The sequence below is a fragment of the Eurypyga helias genome, unplaced genomic scaffold (assembly GCF_000690775.1).
Source record: "Eurypyga helias isolate BGI_N326 unplaced genomic scaffold, ASM69077v1 scaffold17906, whole genome shotgun sequence".
NCBI classification, from domain to species: domain Eukaryota; kingdom Metazoa; phylum Chordata; class Aves; order Eurypygiformes; family Eurypygidae; genus Eurypyga; species Eurypyga helias.
In genome coordinates this window covers 53,361-75,850 of record NW_010254868.1, presented here as the reverse complement: position 1 = coordinate 75,850, position 22,490 = coordinate 53,361, and the positions used below count along the sequence as shown (strand labels likewise).

The following is a 22,490-nucleotide window of genomic DNA, read 5'->3' as shown; positions in this document are numbered from 1 at the left end:
TGTACTGCTGGTACAGGTAGAGAGTTTGCCCGATTGACACAATAGGAAGCTTTCACTGATTTGTTATTCTGAGTAACTTCATAGCTGGAGGGCAGGAATACTTTACATTTTCCAGAGGGTAGATTTCCGTATGCCAGTGGACTGCTTCATTAGGTGAGGAAGAAAAGCAAAAGACAAATGTACTGGCTCTTGCCCAAGGCAGGAATTACTTTTTGAAATCAAATGTTGTAAGTAATGCAACACAAAATCACTTAGCTGACAAACGCAGGCTAACACGCTCTGTTCTCGTTTTCACTGAGCAGACCCCAACCACATCCTCCCACGTCCTTGGCTTCAGCTTCTTCAGGAGACCCACCTCCCCATGTGACGAGCTCTGCTCTGTCTCAGCTTCATTAACACTCAGACATCCGCAAAGTCACACTCCTTTAGATCTAGAAGCAGAGGTGTGTGCAGTGTCTCGCTGCCTGAACCATGGAATCAGCCAGTGTTGTGTCCATTGTTTTCCGAAAGAGACGGTACAGCACCAGCCTTAATGCTTTGTATCCTTACCTGGGAAAACATTCCTTATGTACCACCCCAGGAGGAAGTAAATAAAAGAGTCTATCAGAATGAGCCAGCACATCCAGCCAAAGGAAGTGTTGTCTCCAATCATCGGGGACTTATACATGTTGTCCCACTGCAGACCTGCAGACAGGAATTCAGAAATACAAACGGGATCCGCATTAGTTAATGAGATGTCACAACCACGGCAGCCCACAGCCTAGTTTTGTCTAGAGTGAACGTACCTATGCCCTGTGCCTCATACCGAGCAATGTACTGGCTTGCGTAACTGAACGCAGTGGGAGACAACAGGCTCTGTGAAGTAAAGCAAATGGAAAACAAAGAACTTATGAATTAGTTTCAGAGAGAAATCATCAGTCAACCAATCAGGCACCTCACTGGCTTGGTCCAGTAGCCAGAAAAATGAGAGGGTTTTTTCCAACAGTCACAAAGAGCACTGGACCAGGCTTATGATGGGCAGGGATTCTGGGCTGTAATGTCTCCTTACAGCCTGCCGTCCACTTGCTTCCACACCCCAGACACAACTTCCTCCCTCATTTTAGGCTTTTGAAATGCAGCACTGTTTGAGAATTACCTGCCATGTGGTTAATAATTTTACCACTTGCATTAATAGATGTCCTTTCCTGAATTTTACCATTTGAATTAATAGATATCCCTTCCTGAATTTTACCATTTGCATTAATAGATGTCCTTTCCTGAATTTAGTGACTCAAAGAAAACAAGCCTGGCTACCTGAACCTAACACCTACTGCCTTCTACCCTTGGTAAGAAACAAGGCTTTACATCTGTTTCCATGGCTAGAAATTTGATGCATGAAACTGAGGGTCAAGCAGAGCCAGGCCTCCTTCAGAGCCTGGCTACCTCAACCCCGCACTGAGACAGCCTCATTTTTCACGGCACTTGAAAGTTACCCATTTTGCTTGGCAATTCAAAAGGACAAAGTACATCGATCAAACTACCCTGATTCAGCTGGCAGGTGGGAACTCACAAAAATTCCCTAAGTATTGATTTCAGTCATGGCACACGAGTAATTCCAGGTCTCCCACCACTGGTGGAATTTGGAAAGGCACCCACCTCATGTGTATTTGTGACACAAGCCATAATAAGAGCTGACGCTTATTGAAGGTGAGCGTCTGCTTCTACCCACACGTGACTGAAAAGCAGAACTTACCAGCAGGCTCTTCACAGAGAAGCTCAAATGATTCTCGATGACGAGCAACACGATGAAGGGGAAGAAGGTGAGGATGTACACGAGACTGCCCACCAAGGCTGCTATGTTGGTGTTGTTGAAGAAAACACTGATGAAGTAGCTCATGGCTATGATGGACAGGCTGTAGTCCATAAGGTAGAGGAACAGGAGTGCTGTGTTTGTTTTGGGAAGGATGTCACCCACTTTTAGAATGATGATGAGGAAGGTGACAGTAATTAGGAGGAAGATGGCACACTCTATGAACCAGGCGATGAAATGGCTGCTGGCGTTAACACCCATCATTTTCATGTACTGCAGAGAGAAAGGTGAACAAAAAAGTCACAAATTACCATTAAGAGATCTTTCTGCTGATACTGAACTCTTTCTTTTTGCAGTTTCCTGGCAGGGCATACAACCAAAACATGCTCTTCCATACTCTGGCATTCTGCATGTTGATAACCAGGGAGAAACGAGGCACTCGTTTCTGGAATGCCCTAGGTTTGCAAAGCAGTCTGTTGCAAAAGGGCAGCACAGGAGGGATCTGCAAGTATGAAGTGCTGCAGCCCACAGGCTCCAAAGCAAATTCTGGCCTTAGATTTGTAACTTCTCTAATGCCTTTGGGTTGTATTTTAAAATAATCCAGTGGCTTGAGGGTGAAAGCTCTCTAGTATCTTTGAAATGAAACCATTTCTCCCCCCCCCTACCCCACCCAAGACAAATAAAAAAAGAAAGCTAAATTACCATGGTTATAAGGGAACAATATTCCTTATTGATGATCAGATCCACAAGACTTTAATAAAACTGTGAATTTTTGATAAATCCAAAAGAAACAGAGGTGCTAGTGTCTTGTAGATTATTACACACCTAGAAAGCTGCCTGACATCCTGGTTGTTAGGGACAGTGAAACTGGGTTCCCTAAACCAGAGTGAGGGGCTGTCAACTAGCTACTGGCTCCCTCATCGCCAAGCCCGCTGCAGTTCAGAGTGCCCTTCCTTGGAAACGCTTTTGGTGAATCCGTATTTGTTTCCATGGTACCAGATAAAACCCAAATCTGCTTGAGCTTTCACTGCTTGCCGAAGCTTAGTTTTACAGTTGTTCTTCGCTGCTCATCTCTGTTGACTGTGTTCACACTCAAAACCAGAGTTAATTTAATAAATTCCCTTTGTGTCAATGTAATTTCTTTTCCAATAGGCAACCTGAACGAAGAACTTGATTTCAGAGGAGCTGATGTCATATGTAGCAACTTCTGAAATATTAAGTATAACAACTTCAGGGACAGGAAATAAGTCACTTTTCATGTCTTTGTCCCCAGTAGGTATGAGTCAAAGCCAATTTTTAGAGAGCTTAAAATCTTCAGAAAACTTGTAATTTCGTGATGTCCCCATGTTTCCAGTACTGAGAACTGCAAAGCAATATTCTCACCACTTGAAGGGCAAATGCCCTGCCTTTCTATGGGTTTGAGCTTGGTTACAATGTCAGAATTCAAACACTGCAGGTCAAACAATAGGTATTTGGAATATTATTTTCCTTAATGCTTGTTTTGCTCCATTTAATACTGCACATGAGACATACTAGCCACTAATAAGGAAAATCTGTTTATAATTTTGCACGCCCCAGAAAGTTTTACCGTACCTCATAAAGCCTCAGATCTTTCTCTTGAACAAGTGTTTTAACAAAATCAGCTATAAACAGCACCCAGGCAGCCATCAGAGCAAATGGAAGAGAGTAGGTCACGCTGGTTAAGAACCTGTAAAAGGCAAATGCAGGCTTTAGCTGAATACTAAATGTTCTGGGGATTAAGGCTTTATACAGAATATACTTTTCAGAATAATACTTTGGCACAGGAAAAGACAAGCTTATATTTCAAAACGTGGAGTATAATTAATAATTACAAAAAAAGGCTATTTTGCCATTGCATCGGATTTTCTATTCATGAAAGTCCTGACTGTTCAAATCTATTTTCTTTTTTTAAAATCACAGAGGGATTTCCAGATGCCTTCTGGAAGTTTTGCTCGGCAGCACCACTGGCAGGAGCAGGAACCACTGCAGGAGTGGCATCTCCTGTGATTCTACCCCTGTACTCTGCTCTTGTGAGACCCCACCTGGAGTGCTGCATCCAGCTGTGGAGCCCTCAACATCAGAAGGATATAGACCGGCTGGAGCGAGTCCAGAGGAGGCTACGAAGATGCTCCGAGGGCTGGAGCCCCTCTGCTATGGGGACAGGCTGGGAGAGTTGGGCTTGTTCAGCCTGGAGAAGAGAAGGCTCTGGGGAGACCTTGTAGCACCTTCCAGTACCTGAAGGGGCTACAAGGAAGCTGGGGGGGACTTTTTACAGGGGCAGGAAGTGACAGGACAAGGGGTAACGGGTTTAAATTGAAAGTGGGGAGATTTAGATTGGATATCAGGAAGAAGTTCTTCCCGGAGCGGGTGGGGAGGCACTGCGACAGGTTGCCCAGAGAAGCTGTGGATGCCCCATCCCTGGAAGTGTCCAAGACCAGGCTGGATGAGGCTTGGAGCAACCTGGTCTAGTGGAAGGTGTCCCTGCCCATGGCAGGGGGGTTGGAACTACATGATCTTTAAGGTCCCTTCCAACCCAAACCATTCCATGATTCTATGATTCTCTGATCTCCTGGCTGTCTGGTGGGGTGCACCCCATTTCTGCATCAGCACTGCAGCCAGCCATAATTACCAGTTCTGTTAATAGACATAATGGCCAAATTTTGCTATCAGGCCATACTTCCTGGTGCTGGAGTTTGGTGCTTCCCCTTAAAATGTTTGTCCTACTACCCCACAGGACAGGTATTGTGGATTCAGGTCCACATGGGCTTCAAAATTCTTGGCTTCTCACTTCAGTTAAAAACTTCCAACTGTGCCAAATGTACAAAAAGACAACAATGGCCCACAGTAAATTTCTCCTTTTGTGATGGAAAGCAAGTTGTCATGGCAGGAAATTCACTTCATTGTATCTACAGGGCTTATGCTTTCCTCCCTCATTTCTAAACCTGGCTTAAAAAAATAATCAGTGACATTCCTGGGAAAAGTTTAATGTAAAATAAAGGTACGAAATTAATTTGATTATCTGGAAAGCTGGAAATTTCCCATAAACCAGCGCTTTCAGGAAATGTTTCCATGCAGATGAAGCCATATTTATAAAGAATAATGAACAGGCATTTCAGTAGCTCTACTAGTCCTTTGTTGTTTGGGTTCTTTTTCAGCTGCTACCTTGTGCATGATCCCAAGGCTACTAAAAATTCAGCATTTCCCAACACCTTCTGTGTACTGGTATATATATTCCCTCCTTTTCCCTACTGCATGGTAACTATGTGATAACAATCAATAAACAGTCGTTTTATGATGACTTCTGGATGCAAATCCAAAGCCTTTAGGTATTTTAATAATTGAGCAAACTCTTGTCCCTCTGAACCTAGGGTGGGGAGGGAAACCCGAAGGGAAGTGGTTTTCTCAGCAGCCCAAGAACAAAAAAAGGAGCAGATAACACTGTAGTCAATGCCTCCAGCAGCCAGTTAATCATTGTACAGAACCATCTCACAGCTATAATTCACGTATCTCCTGCACGAAGCTGGCACTCGGTTTGAATGCTGACTGCCTGCATGCTCGCAGGCGTCCTGCGTGCGGTTACCCTGGGATCCTAAGTCCCCAGCTGTCTGAAGAGACAGGCTGACAGGGGAGGTTAGTGGGTCTGCTATGGCTCCTGTAGCCCCCAGACAATCTTTTAGCTGGTGCAGTAGCCACGCAGGCTTTTCACCAGAGAGAGCTCCTCAGCCTAGCCTGTGCTCTCGGCCCAAGGGAGACCCTCGTGTCAGGACAAAGTGATCGTCCAGCCTCCCGATACCATCTGCCGAACACCCTTCAGTGCTTTCTGGTGGACATGAAAACCCTTCCCCGCGTGATTTCCGCTCGGTTCGGCCACCAGCTGCGCTCAGGGTAATAACTCTGAGGAAGCACCACGTTGCCAGCTTTCCAACGCAGACCAAAATCGTTTTGCCAGAGGGGCAGGTCCTCAGCTGCGAGAGATTGGCTTCTCGCTACTGCGTTTGGCAGAGATGCACTTCATACTCGCTGCCGATCTGGCTCGAGATGACTGGAAAGGAAGATGATCCAGAACTTTTTGACCTGCTTCACATTTCAAAACTTATTCTGGTCCACACACAGTTCACGCTGCACTGCTCTGTATAACATGCTCTTAACCCCGGCAACACAGCACATCGAAAGATTTTCTGTCCTCCCTCATTATTCCAGAGATGAATGGTATGATTTCATCTTCCCTCTTATCCTTCTTAAAGCGTCTGAGAGGCACCTGCGTTGACAACTACCCACTATACACCGAACACCAGCTAGAATCACTGGAATGAATAACAAATACCACAGCTGGATAGCAATCTCCAGGAACAAAGCTCATAAACCTAGGGACTCTATTTTTTTTTGCCCATTAAATACATTTTCTAAGTTCGGCTGCATTGCCTGCACGTAAACACCTGCAGAACAAGCCAAGGCTCATGTTTAACCCAAGTCCTGCCAATCCCAGGCTCAGTTCCACCATGTGTAGTGAAACAGGGACAGCGAATTGTACCTGCTGCAAAACCTGTAGTTACCATGACAATTCAGGTACATACAAAGCACTGAAAACAAGATTAGGCAAACTAAACACAGACCATTTATACCAGAGTCCGAGACTCCCTCTTTTGTTCAGAGCCTTGGAAAAAAACCCCCGAAACCACCGCAAAACAAAATGATTTCTGTGCTATGTGAAGCACTAAGGAGACCAGCGCAGCTGGCGAACTCCACCAGTCAGACAAGAGGAGGTTACACAAAGCGTGAAGACAAAAGCCACACACACTTACATATCCTTATTGTAGCAGGGGTAAGGCATGGCCTGGACTTGAACAGCTATTTCCTCTGGCTTCTTGCCAGTCTGTAACTCGATAATGGCTCTTTCAATGCTGTCCTGGATATAAATAAACGCCCGGCTGTAAATCTGGCTCTGGGAGGTGGAATTGTGCGGGCCCACCGTCCAGATGCGCTCCCTTATTCTGTTGGTGGTTTGCGTGATCCTGCTGCTCATTCGGATGGTGTAGTTGAGCACGGGAGGGAGGGCCAAGTCCCTGTGAACTGCATGCCCAGGGCTGCTTTGGCTTGAAGGCAGCTTGAAAATGACACCTTGGAAAAGAAAGGGAAAAGGCACATAAAAACCTCAGGAATGTGGAGTTGAAAATTCTTTGGGACATATATGCACATTTTTGTGCCCACACCGATTTTTGCACAGATTCTTTTTTGTTCTTCTAAGAACATAAAAGCTTTGCAAGTTCCTGTCAGGAAATGGCACGCTGGAGATACAGTTTGACAGACAGGACTTTTTTCCCTTCTAAGGGTTGGTTTGAGTAGAGGCAATACCATAGAAGATTTTCTCTCCAGAATATTTTTCCATATATAAAGCATATGATGGAATGAAGGACAAACATGGAAGAAAACTGCCTTTGTGGGAATAGACAAATATTATCAGGGTCTGAAGTGCCAAGAAAAGAAAAGGAGGTTTCTATCTACCCCCTCAGTTAAGAGGTATAAACCCAAACAGGTCACAGGAGTTACAAGCAAACCTCAAGAGCTTTATGACGTTATCATAAATTGAATTGTCTCATATCTTCCTCGATTAAAGCATCTTTTCCCGTGGGGGCCTGGAAGAAGGCAGCTGTCACGGAGATCTCCTAAGGGCAGTGTAATTTCCTGCAAACTGAGAATTAACCAAGAGAAAACCCCAGCTGACCAAAGGCTTTCTATACAGACAGCGGAGATGTGAGAGACCAGCAGGTATAAAAAGGGGAGTGTAAAACGCTGCCATAAAGGAGCTCTCAGTGCGCAGGTCCCATGCACCCCCTGGCTCAAAATTGATTGCTGTGCGGTAGGAGCTGTGACCACAACAGTACGGGTGGAAAGCCAAACTTCTTATGCTACTCCCACCCTGTGCCAGGCTAACTTTAATTTACAGGGGACTCCAAACTCTGTCACATACTTGCAAAAAGCTCGTTCTTCAGAAAGAGCTCTTTAGCCACCATTTCCATTTCCTCTATGCTTCTGACTGCCCGAACGCGATTAAATGAGACACAGGAGGACACATTTACAGCAAGGGTAGCTAATGTATTCAGCTGATCAACAATGTCAGTGTTGTTCTGCAATTCCAGCCGAATATCATCTGAAAAAAGAACACAAACAAAACCAGGAGCATCACTACACGTAGCAAAAAATTCATCACACCGTCCTGCTCTTTACACTAACAATGACACCAGAAAGGAAGAAAAAAACCCTTCATACTAAACATTAAGTGTAAAATACATTTCTACACTTGACAGTGCAATGAAGGCATGTTTGTTGACCCAATTTTTCTGTTAATCATTTGTAAAATGCTCGTGAGTTTGCCTCTGGGAGGATGCCAGCAATAGGATGTGACAGCCATCCCAAATCAGAAGTTGCTACTAACCTGCCAAGGTTTTAGACCCAGACATGGTGTTCGCCATTCATTCCACATCTTGTGGGTTTTGATGTAATCGACTCGTGTGTTGAGCTGCTCTGTCTCAGGGGAGAATGTGCTTTATACAAGCACATGAAGGAAAAGTTACGGCTGTTGTGCTGATGTGGGTCCTAAACCTGATAATGCAGTTTAATAACAATGCTGTTGTTTCCTGGCTGTTTCAAAAGGTGACTGCATAATGCAGTGTAACTAATCTGGAACAGCTGCTGCAGGCACGATGAGTATATGGGGAGTTAAGGCAGGTGATGCTACTCATGAAATAACACAGGGGTCATCAGGAAGAGTGTGTAAATATCCTGACTGCAACAGACTACAACCACTCTTGGTTTATGCTGCGGGTTGCTGGCATAACCCAGGTTAATGCTGATGTGCAGGGCCACTCACTGAAAAAGCGAGTAGGGACAGTGAGATCAGCGAGGAAGGGATTGGAATCACCATGCTGTGCAGAATGTAATCACCACTGCTGTTAGCTGATGATTCCCACAGTGCACATCAGCAACTCTCACCTTGAAGGACCACGAAAGACACCAGGGAACAGCAAATTCCAGCAGAGCATCTCCTGTAATGATGCCTCTGGCTTCATCAGCCTGGGTACCTTTGTCTGATCCCTTGTTTTTCTGCTCTGGAAAACTTTTAAGCTGAACCCTCATGTGATGCAAGTGAGCTCTCCTCAACATTTCCCAGCAGAATCCCAGGTAGCTCATTTGAAGTCATAATTATAGCTAAACAGTGTCCTCCAGTGGCCACACTCAGCTGCAGAGATTCCCATCCTACATCCCATCCATCCAACACTCAGGAGAAACATCTCTTCATCCAAGCCATTTGCTTTCTAAGAGTCTTTTTCCAGAGACCAGCGCTAAAGCAATCAATACTGGCCAGAGCAGTACCAGAGGGTGGCTACAATTTGATGATTCTGGAGCTCCCAGATCGGAAGTACAAATAGGAGGGCAGCACACGTGGAACAACTTACCCAGTTCGTTTATTTGACTCAGCAATTCAGCCGCATCCAAATCCACCATCAGCTTGATAAAAACCTGCACAAAGGGATTCTGCAGGGTGTTCTATCAACAAGCAAAAAGAAAAAGCATCAGCTTGACCAGAAGCCCCCTATTTAGCCTATTTCTAAAACAGAACATACCAACTGTCTCCACTGAGCAACCCCCTCCTACTCCTTTCCTGATCTTCCGTATTTCACTCTGAATATCAGGATGGGGTAACGTTTGCAATAAAAAGGTCACACAGAGCCCCAGGAGTCCACGCCAGTGTTTCTTGGAGTCAGCAGGCCACTGAGTCTCCACCAGGCACTAGAGTCCCATGGAAAAATCATGGACCATCTTTGTTATTCTGCAAGTGCTTTACATTTCATTTGTGTCTGGTTTAAGCCCTGTGAAGACAGCTGTAGCACGATGGGTAGGGGACTAAAATTTACCTGGGAAACCAGCAGACAGATTTTTGTTTGGGTGAATAGTTCATTATTCCACCAATGAGTGCAGCCAGCAGAGAATATTTAATTTCACTTTCGCGTATTCCACTCTGGATTTTCTCTCAGTGCCATGGAAATTACAATGAATTCCAGCCACTGAAATTAATGGCTAATGCTTTAGGGTTCCAGAGATCTCATTTTCTTAGTTTTGTGAGAAAAGGAAACCATTTTTACCGCGGAGAACGGGAAGCGAGTACGTGAAACATTACAGCCTACTGCTTTCTGTATCCAAGCAAGGCTAGGCTCCTTAGAAGGGGAGAAAGAAATTTTATTTACATTCACTGAGGTACAAAGACATCTTCTAGTTCTTATGTGTGTACCCAGAGCAACATGCTTATTATAGATACTGTTTCATTTTCTGAAAAAGCCATTTCTTGCCTGGTCTTGGCTGGCTGGATCACTCCATCAAGCAGAAAGTTAATTTACAAACGGAAGAGTGTTCCGTGCTCATCTCAGCCCTCCAGCAGGCCTCAGCATGGCCAGTGTCAGGGAGCATATTATGAACAGATCATTTCAGAAAGAGGATTTGCATGGAAAGGTGCATCAGGAGTGTATTTCTGTTACGGGAACAGGCAGGCAGGCACAGAAATGGTGAAGTCCAGGACAAAAGGCCAAGAAGGGTGTCCCCAGCTGACCTAAGATGTTCCTGCGGTACCTGGAACTCCAGTTTATTTCAGCGAAGAAATCCATCCTCCCAATTTCCCCCCCTGAGAGAGACGAGGGAGGTAGGGTCTCATACCTCGATCATAAGGACTGTCTGGTTTAACTTTGTCAGGGAATTCATGATGACAGGAGACTTGTCCAACCACTCCTGGGACTTCAGGGCTAGATCAGCCATCTGCTTCAGGGTTGCATTAGACTGTAAAAAAAAAAAAAAAGCCCACAACATGTAAGGATTCGTATCTTCATTACCTTACATCTTTTAAACAACAAATACACCAATGAAACGGCTAAGTCTACATTTGTTGTCCTTAGGATTTTTCTTAGCACCTTGTCAGGGTTTGGCAAAATGCTCCTTAGCGCACACACTCAAAAATATGGCCTCAGAGGTGACATTTGGAGCGTATCTTGCATATCAGCTTTCCTTCTACCACTGGTCTGCTTATGAACAAGCATTGCTTATAGCATTTGTCCTGGGAGACATCAATCTCTTACCGACTGAAAATACGGGGGTGAAACTTCATAAACTGACAGCCTTAAAAAATCATCAATATTAGACCAACAGCAATTTTTTGGAGGTAAGACTCATTCAAAGACAAAAAGTGACTCATATGACCAGCAATGCAACCAGGAAAACATAATTTGACTAATACTCCAAAGAGTCAGAAAACAGGCTTCTGCTTCTCAGAGAAACAAGCCCGTGGTAGATAAATCACAATCCTTCTGAGCGGGTGTACCCTGAGGTAGTGTAAACAGAGCCATACCTTGCCCATGATTGCTCGAGTTTCTCTGGTATCTGGTGTATAAAGGATCTTCCCAAGCACCATTGGTTTTAAAAAGGACCAAATCAAAGCTCCAGTTGGGGTCTTGACCAGATCCAGGTAAAAGGATAAGCAAAACGGAGCTGCAAGGAGAGAAAAGCAAACAAATTGCACAGAGCACAAATATTCCAGACATGAGAAAGCTACTGGTGTATTCTTTGCCATGTGCCCAGTTTGTTGCTGTGTCCAGCGAATGACTTCAGGGCCCTCTTCACTGCCTGACAGAACGTGCCGACAAAAGCAATCCACCCCCAAGATCTCCCGCTGCTGAACTCAAGACAACAAGGGTCACGTTGTTTGAGCTGAGATTCTCTGCTTGGAAGTCACATGGAGTTTCGTGAACTCAGAGGAGCTAATAAGCTCAGTACAGTCGGAAAAACTACACATTAAGAAAAAGCAGTGACCTGCTAGGAAACAGCACAGCGTCAAGCACCGCTCTGCTACGCAGGCTGCTTTCCTTTTAATGCTTATGGGAATAACCCACCAATAATTAGGGCAGTGCATATCTTCGGCTAGAATAAATCACAAGCACTTCCAGCCCTCCAGAGACATACAGGGGAACAGCTCAGCCCTGGATCTCTCTGGAAACAGTAGGGTTCGGCTCTGAAATGGTTTTGCCTTAAGGAAAAGCCAGACTTACTGGAGTCATGCGGAATCCCATATTTCCTCATCAACTTTTGGACATAGACATCTTCCACAGAAGAACTGTTGCTTACAGGGTCTCCAAAATCTGGAAGCAAGGACTCAAAAAACAGGGGTGTGATCTCCTGGTTGCAGAGAACTTTTGACATGGACTTAAATGTGCCACGTGTTACCCTCAAGTTGTTTGGTTTAAATAATGCCTGCAGAAAAGACAAAATGCAAATAAATCCTGCACGCTAAGAACATCCCACTCTGAGAGGAAAAAGAAATAGCAGTATCAGAAGGCAAGGATTTTTACATGGCTTTCTTATGAAAAGTTTGCCTCTAGGAAAAAAGAGACTTTCCATGGAAATCATGTTTTTATGGCTAACCTCTGCTGTGACAGAGGAGGGAAATTCATTTCCAGGTGTGAGATCCAATGTGGGAACTGCCTATAAAGTGTGCCTGGTGCCACATACGCACCCTGGGTTACGAGACAGAATCTGTCCCCCAGCCGTGCACATCCCCTGCCTCCATCTAGTCAGAGACTGCACGTGGTTCTGCAACGTGCAGGAAAATCCAAGACTGGAAACGATTCCCATGGTCTAAGCTGTCCTTGACTATGGATCAGAGAGGTCTTGGATCCAGCACCGGATGAAATCAGCGCAACCTGAAGTTACCGCGACAGTCGGAGCAGGACTGGGTTTGCAGTGAGTATTTTGGACAGCCTGGAGGCTCTGGGTGTGCTCTAATGCACACTAAAGCTAGACCAGATTTTTGCTGCTGAGTTATGTGGGTTTGGACAGCCTTTAGTGGGCAGTTCTCCAGTTCCTTTCACAAGCTGACCCCTTCCAGTACAACGGTGTTTTTGACTGGAAGTCTCTCCTCCTTCAAGCCAGTTGTTCATGCCCCTGAAGTTGTCTTCCTAGTGCCCCTCCCACAGCACGTGTTCCCAGTGTCCCCCCCTCGCGAGCGCGTGACAGTCCCACTGCTCCAACTCAAAGCTCTCCCAGGAAAGCAGCATGTAAGCTGGAGAGAGATTCTTCTTAGGACACCGCTGCTTTAAAAGAGAATCAGTAATCCATGATTTAATGCACCTTTGACTTCTAGAGCACAAAATTCCTGTGGAAACTCTTCCAGTGGAGGTTTTGTCTCCAAAACACAGGCAGACTACACGTACCTCAGTCAGTGGCACATTTCTAGATTGCCGGAGCTTTTTCAGTGAATGGATAGCTTGTAGCAATGGATCAATGTCGGATTCGACCTGGTGTCTGAAATACTTCATTTTTGTCAGAAGGCCTAGCAACTTGTCCATGGGTTTCTGAAGTTCCTTAGGGAAAAACATCTACAAGAGGCAGGAAGGAAATCCATTAGCATGAGCAGGAATCTGTGTGCACATGCAAGTACATGCCTGTATTGTGGTCATTCCAAGACAAAGATTGTGACATTTTCAAAACTCTTTAGGAGGCTTAGGGAGCGGATGTCGCATGGGAAATGGATGGGATTTGTACCCCTAAATCCCCAAGCGCTTTTGCAAAGCACTCCCCTGAATGTTACATATTCTGAACAGTGCATGTTCCCAAACACCTGCAGTTGGGAAATGCGCATCAGATGTTGGCTGGGATAGAGTCTGAGTCTCTAAGAGGTAGCATTTCACACCACGTAGATGTCAAACACTGCATGTGACACTTGACCTGGGCCAAGTTCATTGGCATTCTCATCTATCAACATTTTTTTCCCCAGGATCACTTCTGTAGCATTTTAAAATACGTATTCAACACACACTTCTCCATGAGTGGTATTTTCACGTGCTGTTTATGTAGTTGCGTGCATGGGATATTTGAATCATTTAATAACTTGGCAGTGCCAACTAGATTGGGAAAATACATTTTACAGTATTTTTGCAGGGCTTCATTTTTCAAGGAATAAAATAATTTTAGCCCAATGCCTTATTTTTGGGAAGCCTGAACTCAGCTGGGAATTGTTCAAAGAGGTTGTGACAACATATAAACGACACTAGCAGATAGGGAGGCACTTAGAGTAGGTCCAGTGCCTTTAAAGGAGGCTTGCTGGTTTCCACCAGCTGGGATCCTCATTCATACCCACACTGTCACAGCATGGATATACAATAAAAATTTTGGCATGAGCAAAGCCTGATCTCTGGCTTGTGTAAATCAGCATAGCTTCTGGCCACCGCAACGATATTTTATGACCTTTCAGCCACTACACGCAGCAAAGACTACAGAAAGCACTCTACAAATCCAGCACTAACCTTGTATAAGAAATTGTAAATGTCTAAGTGTCGTAACAGTGTGACGCCCAGGACGTAGGTCTCACGGGTCCTCTCTGAAAGAGAGAGATTGCAGAACTCCTCCACTACCGTCTGCAGCTGTGGGTCAGCAGGATGGCCGTGACAGGACTCCAGCTGGAGGATCTGAGAAATGAGCTGTGTTTGCACAAAAGAAGGGATTCGTTAGGGAGTAGACTGCTCGCTCTAGTATGCACAGATTAATCTTGCTTTGCTGTCGTTCTTCCCACAGTGCCACATTTCAACCCACAAGAACCGGAATATGCCTGCCCCATTACTCCCACTCCAAGGGATGAATCCTAAGGACTGTGTTTTACTGCCCAGCTTGTGCAGCAGTAAAAGCTTTTGTGGCTTCAATTTCCCATTGACCGATGCATGCAAAGTCTGGAAAAGAGCGGGCTCTTTGGGGCTCAGTCCAGACAAGATGGTTGGGAAGGGGAAAAGCATCTGGAGCTCTGTTTGCGCAGGAGGCTGAGGAAGGCAAGCTCATCTCTCACTATGGGAGTCTATAGACCCGAGTGCTCTCACGAATGGTGGTTAGAAGTGTGTTTTCCATCTGGACTGCCACAACACCTCAGCACTGAGGATCCCACCGAGGACCCTGCTCAGTACTCATTAGTCAGAGGAAACAGTGCCCTTGCCACAGCTCAGAACACTCACCAGGCAGTGCATGGCTGCTTCCCAGCCACTGCTGACAGCCAAAGGGACCATATGGCTCTCAGCCTCCCGTGGCTGAACTGCTGTCAATGATTGCTCTCACTGCATCTCTGATGGCTATAGTGATCCATAACATGCCATGCTTCTATCCCTGTGGGATTGTCTACCTCCCTCTGTGCTGTCACATGTGCAGTGGGCTGACTGGCTGCCTTCACTAACAAACCCAGGTTTTAATGGTCTGAGGGGAAGGAAGCAACAAGATCTCCCACCAGGATGACAGCAAACTTACCTGACTGCTGTTTTCCGGGAGAGATGCTTCCAGAAGAGCATCAATACTGGCTGTGGACATTCCTGTTCTGTTTTTGAGATCCTCTTTGAGCTGGTCCACATTTTTAAGCACATCTCTTAACTTTTCTGTAAAGAACAATCAAAGAATAATCGATGTAACAGTTTTCTCCAGACATACAGCAATCTCAAGCACATAGAGAAGACTTTAGGTAAAGTATGGGAGTGTGATACATCACTACTGATAAAAGAAACAGACAACAACCTGTAAAATTCAGTCATATTCCCTAGGTTTTACAGTCTGATTTGTGGGCTGAAGTTGACAGGTCTAGCGATAGCGAAAGTTACTCAAATACAAAGCCTTGGGACTTTCAGCACATAGGACTTTTTGGGCAGTACAGAAAACAAACGGGTGATCTAGAACAGGCTCTAGAATTACCCTAGATAAAGGATCCCAAGGTCATGGGACATGGTGTGTGGTTATTTCATTAATCTCATTTCTTCTGGGCAGGTAAACAAGTCCTGAAATTTCCAGCAGAAATTATGATACCAGATGATTACCAGCATTGTAAAGTAAATACAAAAAACTACCTTGCTTGCTAGAATCTGTTAAATCCTCAGTGATGTTCAACATGGAATTCAAAGTACTCATATACTGAGGAATCTCTTGAAAGAAAGCAATTTCTGGTACATTTTCTTGAAACCTAAATTGGAAAGACAAAACAACCAACAAAATTGGGTATATGAAAAGTAGGCAAGAAGCCATTTCATCATTTCATAAACAGAACACTAGAGCAGTCTAACTCAGAGGGAGAGCCTTACCACTTCATCTGTGTCTGGAAGTTTGTGGCATCCCCAATCAGTATATTTTGAAGCTCTTGTGAGATTCTCCTGTGATTCAGTACGTTGGTCACAACTTGACTGCTCAGTTCAATCGCGCGGAGGAGCTGCTCGTGAGACTGACTTTGTTCACACAGTTCTCCAAAGCTGACACTGGGGAGATGGCAGATGTGCTGTATTGACTTAAAGCTCTCATAGTCACAAAGAAGTGTTGTCAGATCCCGGAGGCGAGATATCTTCAAAGGAAATTTTGAAATCGAAGACAAATGCACAAACACCAGTTAGATGACAGAATTATAAAAGGCGACCTTGAAAAAGCCTAGCTGTCCCTTCCCATTCTTCTTTAGGATTAAAATTTCAACATGTATTTTTTAGTTCATTCAAAACGTTCATCAAAATACATATTTTTAGTTCATTCAAAACTTCACCAAAAAATAGAACAGCTCGCATTTTCTGTAGCAGACCTGGCTACACAACATTGCACAGGATCTAATAAACCTTGCAAACCTCAACATATCATTTCCCCTGCCCAACACACACACATAGCAACGCTCCATTTGGCCTTACCTGCCGACCAATTCATCTTCCCAGAGACCAAATAAATCTACTTTGTGCAATAGTTTGAGCCTTTCAGACACCACCTGGTCATCTCTACTACAGCATATGAAATGGAGTTGGCCAAAAGTCAGGACTTCTGCGTCTGCCAACCTGTATAAAATTGTAGTCCTTTGCCAACTCCACTGCTATGGGCTTCCCTTTTGTCTGACATCATTACTTAGGTTATCGGTCTCTTACAGCAAGAACTGCTTTCTGGTTTGTGCCTGTAAGTACCTGTCACACTGAGACTCATCATCTCGTTGTTACAGACACATCAAGTAGCAGCAGCATTGCATACTCTTATCTTTTTTAACACAGACTTTAAATTCTGTTTCTCATACAGAGCAACAGAACAACGCACAGGCGTGCTATCAGTGCAGCCATGTACATACGGTGTAAGAAGCATTTTATCCAAGTGAGGCAGTGCCAAATCCATAGCTGGTGAGGGAAATCCATGAATTGATATTGCTTGGGTGTTTAATTTCAGAGACCATTATGGTGCTGCGAGACATCTAAGGGAGCATGTGGGGACTTGGCCCCCAGCCACGCTGGTGCTGGTGTAACTCCTTTGGCAGAGTGGTAACTAAGTTAGTGATAACTGCCAATTTGGTGCGCACAATTCCACTGAGTTTCAGCAGGTATCTAACTGCTACCTGTGCCTTTGAAAACTCCTCCCAACGTACTTCTCAAATGAAGCTGAGACACCCTAGAATAATCTCAGCTCTGCAAGGACGAAAGTCTCAAATGAACTTAAAAACTACTGGTTTATGAGGACTATGCTGCCACTGGCAACCTATGCAATCCTCATTCTTCTGGGATGGCTGGTGGAAAACAGAAGCCATTCTGTCCAACAGACTGGGAGGACAGGAGCACCTCTACTTTCTCAGAAAAATGGATGTACACTTGGCAGGGACTCATAAAAGAACAAGTTCCTCAGCCCAGTTTAATGGTGACCTTTAAATATAGGCAGCAGGCAGAAAACAGAGTTTCAGTCTCGGTTTTTATCAGTTGTTCTTTTAAGAACCTTTTTTTCCACACGCTGTTTTTCAAAACCTCCATTGCACATTCATGTATCACTGCGGGATGTCCTTTAAGTCAGCATTTTAAGCGGACTCACTTTTAGCTTCAGGAGCTCTGGTATGGATGAATGTTTCTCAGAGGTATTATTTTGCATAAAAGAGTTCTTTTTCAGATGAGTTTGCTTCAAAAGGAGTGTGATGTTTTCTGCTCAAGGAAGAAAACAGAAGTTACTCGAGACAAAAACGCCAGGCTTGCAGAAACTTCACAGATGGGAATATCAGCACTTATATTCTGAGGCCTACTGAACTTTGCTATTTTCTACCCAATTCACACGGCTCAGGATGTCTGAAATCCCAGGCCAAACCTAGGCTGTAATATGGATTAAACCACGACATGCATCCAGCCTGAGTGGGTGCTCTGGACCTGAAGAAATCCACCCCACAGTGGTAACAGGACTCCTGACGGTGCTTTTCAGAGCACACACGGTATCTCTATTCTGTGCATAGTTAAGGTCTTACAGTAAGCTCACACATACATGAAATACCATGTAACTCTCAAAAATAACTGCTGTCATCTGACAGGTACATAAAGCTGTGAAGAGAATATAGGTTTCTATTTGTAAGACTTCTTTATCTGAGTGTCAGCAGCCTGTTATCACATAGCGAACAGGAGACGTGCCTTTTGGATAGAGTTGGATGGAAAACTTATATCCGCAATGTGACATAACTCAAACAGCAAAGGAGTCTGGCTCCCTGAGGTCTCACACCTCCGGTTAATTGCCAGTGGATGAAAACATGTAGCACCATTCCTTCCCATCATTAGACAAAACACTTCGAAAAGACAGGCACAGCATATTCCAGCTGAGGTCCCACAGCATTAATGAAACCATGATTACCTGTCAATTCTCCGTCTTCAACTTCAGTGGCATTCATTAAACACCTCAGGTAAGAGTTATAGCTGTTATTCACTGTCACCTGTAAGATGGTGTTTTCAAATTCTAAAAATAGAAATCTGAAAAATAAGACAGGATTTTAAATCACCTTTTCTTTCAGAAACAAGGTATATTAGTGAGCAACCCATCAGCTGCGTAGATGCTGCTCCCTGGTAGTGTAAATAAGAATTCCAGATGAAGCCATGTATCTCCCATGACATCTAAGTGGGTACCCTCCCAATTTTCTTTCATCAATTCTTTTTGTTGTTATCTCCCAAAGCTGTCATTCACACTCAAACCATATGTATAAGAAAACACGCTGGAAAGGTTCACTATGGATGCAAGATATAGATGGAAAGGCATGCCTAGGGGAGTCTGAGAATCAAAAAACAGAGTCATACTACAAAGAAGGGGATTCTGAAGAGTTTACCACTGGTGGCAAGCCTCGGACAGGATCCTGCTTCCACTGTGAACCGATATATGCCAGCACAGAAAACGTTCTGAAAGTCTCCCTTTTAGCTGTATGTTCAGTTCGAGGAGAAACTTCCTCTTCAGATTAACCCACGTTAGACCTAGTGTCCTAAATTAGGGTGATTTCAGGCTTAAGTTGCTCCACTGGAAGAAAACAACAAACTCCACATGCTGGACTGGGAATGGTGGGCACTACCCATAAATGCAATTACGTTACCCAAAAAAGCAAACTCACCGTGTGATCAAACTGGTTGGTGACAGAGTTTGGTCGCTCTGAGTCCAAGGGAGAGTCTTGTTGTATAAGGTTTCTGCCATGACAATGAAGTGATGAGTGACAATATCAACCACACTGTCAAAAGTAGTTTTGGTGGTGAGAAAAGCTGAACTGGAACTGATATTGAATTCATTTAGCAGATCAGAGGAGTTCAGCCTCTTGAGAATGTAGCGACTGGCTTCTATGATTTCTAGAGCTGACACATTGTTGGCAGAGTTGTTTGCCACTGCTTCCAACAATTCTGCAAAGGCAGCTGCTTTGGTTAGATTCCTTTTGGCGTTTAGGAAACTGTCAACCACATCCCAGACGCTTGAGTAATAACTCCATCTGCTCAGGTTGAAGGCGCCTTGGAGTCTCTGCAGCAGGTTGTTCATGCGGAGCTCAGCCTGTGCCACACTGAAGAGCCTGGACAGGTTATTCCAGCCTGCTGAGCTGTCAGGGAAATTTAGGGAGTTCAGCACTGTTTCGTTCAGCATGAAAGGAATGAGCATGTCCAAGAGCTGAGACGGCAGCACATCACCCACACCTTGGACTGGGATGGGGCAGGAGGCATTACTCTGCAGCAGCCCCTCCGTGAGAGTGGCCAGAGCTCTTGCCTTCTCCTGCACCCAGGAGTTCTCCAGCTCAGAGACAAGGTTTAATTCGGAAAGGAAACTCAGAGAAAACTTCAGCGACTGGATGATGCACGACAGCTCCTCAGAAAAGCGGTCGCTGCTGTTCTGGTAGACAGCGGCAAACTCTGGAGACAGTTTCAGGTTTTCTATGGCAAGCTGGAACACTTTTTGGAGGGTGTCATTGCGCATTCTCACGCCCTCCATGCCCATGGAATCAAAGAGGGGTTTGCAGGGGCTCCCAGCTAAGGACTTGCTTAAAGTGGTATTTTCAAAGAGCATCTCAAGTGTTACGTGGAGCATGTCCTGAGCAGAGCAGTTCTGGGGTGTCCCCTGGGGTGGGGCAGGAGGCATTACTCTGCAGCAGCCCCTCCGTGAGAGCGGCCAGAGCTCTCGCCTTCTCCTGCACCCAGGAGTTCTCCAGCTCAGAGACAAGGTTTAATTCGGAAAGGAAACTCAGAGTAAACTGCAGAGACTGGATGATGCATGACAGCTCCTCGGAAAAGCGGTCGCTGCTGTTCTGGTAGACAGCGGCAAACTCTGGAGACAGTTTCAGGTTTTCTATGGCAAGCTGGAACACTTTTTGGAGGGTGTCATTGCGCATTCTCACGCCCTCCATGCCCATGGAATCAAAGAGGGGTTTGCAGGGGCTCCCAGCTAAGGACTTGCTTAAAGTGGTATTTTCAAAGAGCATCTCAAGTGTTACGTGGAGCATGTCCTGAGCAGAGCAGTTCTGGGGTGTCCCGTAACTGTTGTTGCTGGTCTCAAGGAAAGGACTCAAGGCTACATGCAGGAACTCCCAAATTTTTGCCTCTAAAGAAGTATTGTGCCACAAGGAAAACCGGCTGAACTCCTGCAGAAGAATGTGTGTTAAGTTATAGACACGGTTAATTATTTCTTCACTGGCAGCTTCACTGGCACTTGTATAATGAAGGATTTTCATTCCTGTCCTCAGAAGTTCAGACAAGCTCTCAAAGGTTTTATCGTCAGAATTAAAGAAAAGATCTATAGATTTTAATTTACTGACATTATAATTCAGCTGTAAGTCTTTTAATATGTGCAAGGTCTTTTGTATGGCTTGAGTGACTAGTGAGATATTGGCTCCTTCAGAGTTATCCCCAAACTCTTTAAACACGGCTGTTACAAATTCTGACAGTTGATCCAATTTTTCACCGAAGACACTATTAGAATTATTATTCAGCTTTTCTAAATGGCTGTTCAATACCTCTAAAAACTGCCCGTAGGCTATGATGCCTGTGCTATTCCACTTCATTGCTCTCAATTCCTCCCCAATGCGCCAATAGGCATTCAGCTCATCCCACCAGGCTTCACCCATGGAACTTTCTACTTTCCTCATCAGTTCAAACACAGGCATCAGTAAGTACTGATAACCTATGTTTGTGCCTGTCATTATAAAAAACATCTTCTGGAGAGCTAGGAGCTGGTCTGGAAAGCTTCTGTAGGACACAAGCTTAAGCAGATAATCAGAAAACAAAGATGGTACTTCTTTCATTCCATTTAAATGCTCTCTGAAGTCTTCCAGAATGGATGGCATGCTAGTGGACAGCAATATTTTGAGAGCATCCTGAGTTTGCACTGCACTAAAATTAGAATTATTTAACAGAACTGGATTCCAGATCATTGTAGCTAATTTTAAAGCACTCTGAATTTCTTTCCATTGGGTCATTATATCAAAAATGGAAGTCCCATTAAAGTCACTCTGTAATTGCAGTGATGTGAAGTTATAGATTTCATCAATTATTTCCTTATTATATGGTTCCTTTAATTTATAATCATGATGTGGATTCATTCCCAGTTCAAGAATTGCATACAATTTCTGTAATGTTTCATTCTTCAAATTTCTGAATAGATTTAAGCTTTTTAATTCACTTCTATTCATTTTTTTCTCAAAGCCTTTTAAACGATGTAGAGTGTTCTGTATGGCTTCTAAATCATCCGAATTAATGGACCTCTTGGAGTCTTTTCCACCAAACTCTGGTAACTTTATTTTCCTGGAGGGGGAAAAAAAGCATTTTAGTGAATATGAAATCAATGCAAGTGGAAATGTAAGGTGATATAGAGCAAAGATCATAGATTTGATTTATACTGTTACTAATATCCCTTCCGCTAATGACTTACCTCAGAACTTCCTCCAGTTCAGATCCTAAAGTCTGATTGTCTTTCCAGTTGACAAAGGGATTACAAATAGATCTGGCCACCAAACTTTTTTCATCATCTACAACAAACACGTAAAGAGCATATTAGTAAAGTTCACATTAGTTTGGAGACTGAGAAGAGCTGTATGGCAAATCTGTTGAGGATAACTTGCGTGTCTGAAGTTAGGCTCCAATGACAAGACACGAGATCCACTGTTGAAATGATTTTCCATCTCAGGAACACCTTAATGCCCCTGTGATCTGGGTGCTAATGGAGCGCTCCTGCTTAAGGAGCACTTTGCCATCAGTAATCCAGCATAAGGTGGCCTAATACTTACTACTGGTTCTTTTCCTTCATTTGGGAATGCTTTTTCACTACTCACACATAGGTTTTGTCTGTAGTATCATTTATGTCTCCCATACCCATTTACACTCATCTTGATATCCCCATGTGTCCAGTC

The 22,490-nt window shown here is 44.4% G+C and overlaps 1 protein-coding gene across 1 annotated transcript in view; it reads right to left on the bottom strand.

Moving 5' to 3' along the window:
- Positions 1-22,490, bottom strand: part of LOC104510800 (ATP-binding cassette sub-family A member 12-like) — a 59,327-nt gene that overhangs the window by 9,240 nt on the left and 27,597 nt on the right. The window contains exons 9-28 of the mRNA XM_010153161.1: positions 22,013-22,109; positions 20,271-21,885; positions 19,224-20,206; positions 18,482-18,597; positions 17,684-17,790; positions 15,952-16,205; positions 15,721-15,833; positions 15,134-15,258; positions 14,152-14,325; positions 13,060-13,224; positions 11,899-12,100; positions 11,202-11,341; positions 10,517-10,636; positions 9,265-9,355; positions 7,779-7,958; positions 6,613-6,928; positions 3,383-3,497; positions 1,733-2,062; positions 786-855; positions 550-684 (exon numbers count right to left, since the gene is read on the bottom strand). Of these exons, the coding sequence (XP_010151463.1) occupies positions 550-684; positions 786-855; positions 1,733-2,062; positions 3,383-3,497; positions 6,613-6,928; positions 7,779-7,958; positions 9,265-9,355; positions 10,517-10,636; positions 11,202-11,341; positions 11,899-12,100; positions 13,060-13,224; positions 14,152-14,325; positions 15,134-15,258; positions 15,721-15,833; positions 15,952-16,205; positions 17,684-17,790; positions 18,482-18,597; positions 19,224-20,206; positions 20,271-21,885; positions 22,013-22,109 (5,448 nt within the window). The remainder of the gene's footprint in view (positions 1-549; positions 685-785; positions 856-1,732; positions 2,063-3,382; positions 3,498-6,612; positions 6,929-7,778; positions 7,959-9,264; positions 9,356-10,516; positions 10,637-11,201; positions 11,342-11,898; positions 12,101-13,059; positions 13,225-14,151; positions 14,326-15,133; positions 15,259-15,720; positions 15,834-15,951; positions 16,206-17,683; positions 17,791-18,481; positions 18,598-19,223; positions 20,207-20,270; positions 21,886-22,012; positions 22,110-22,490) is intronic.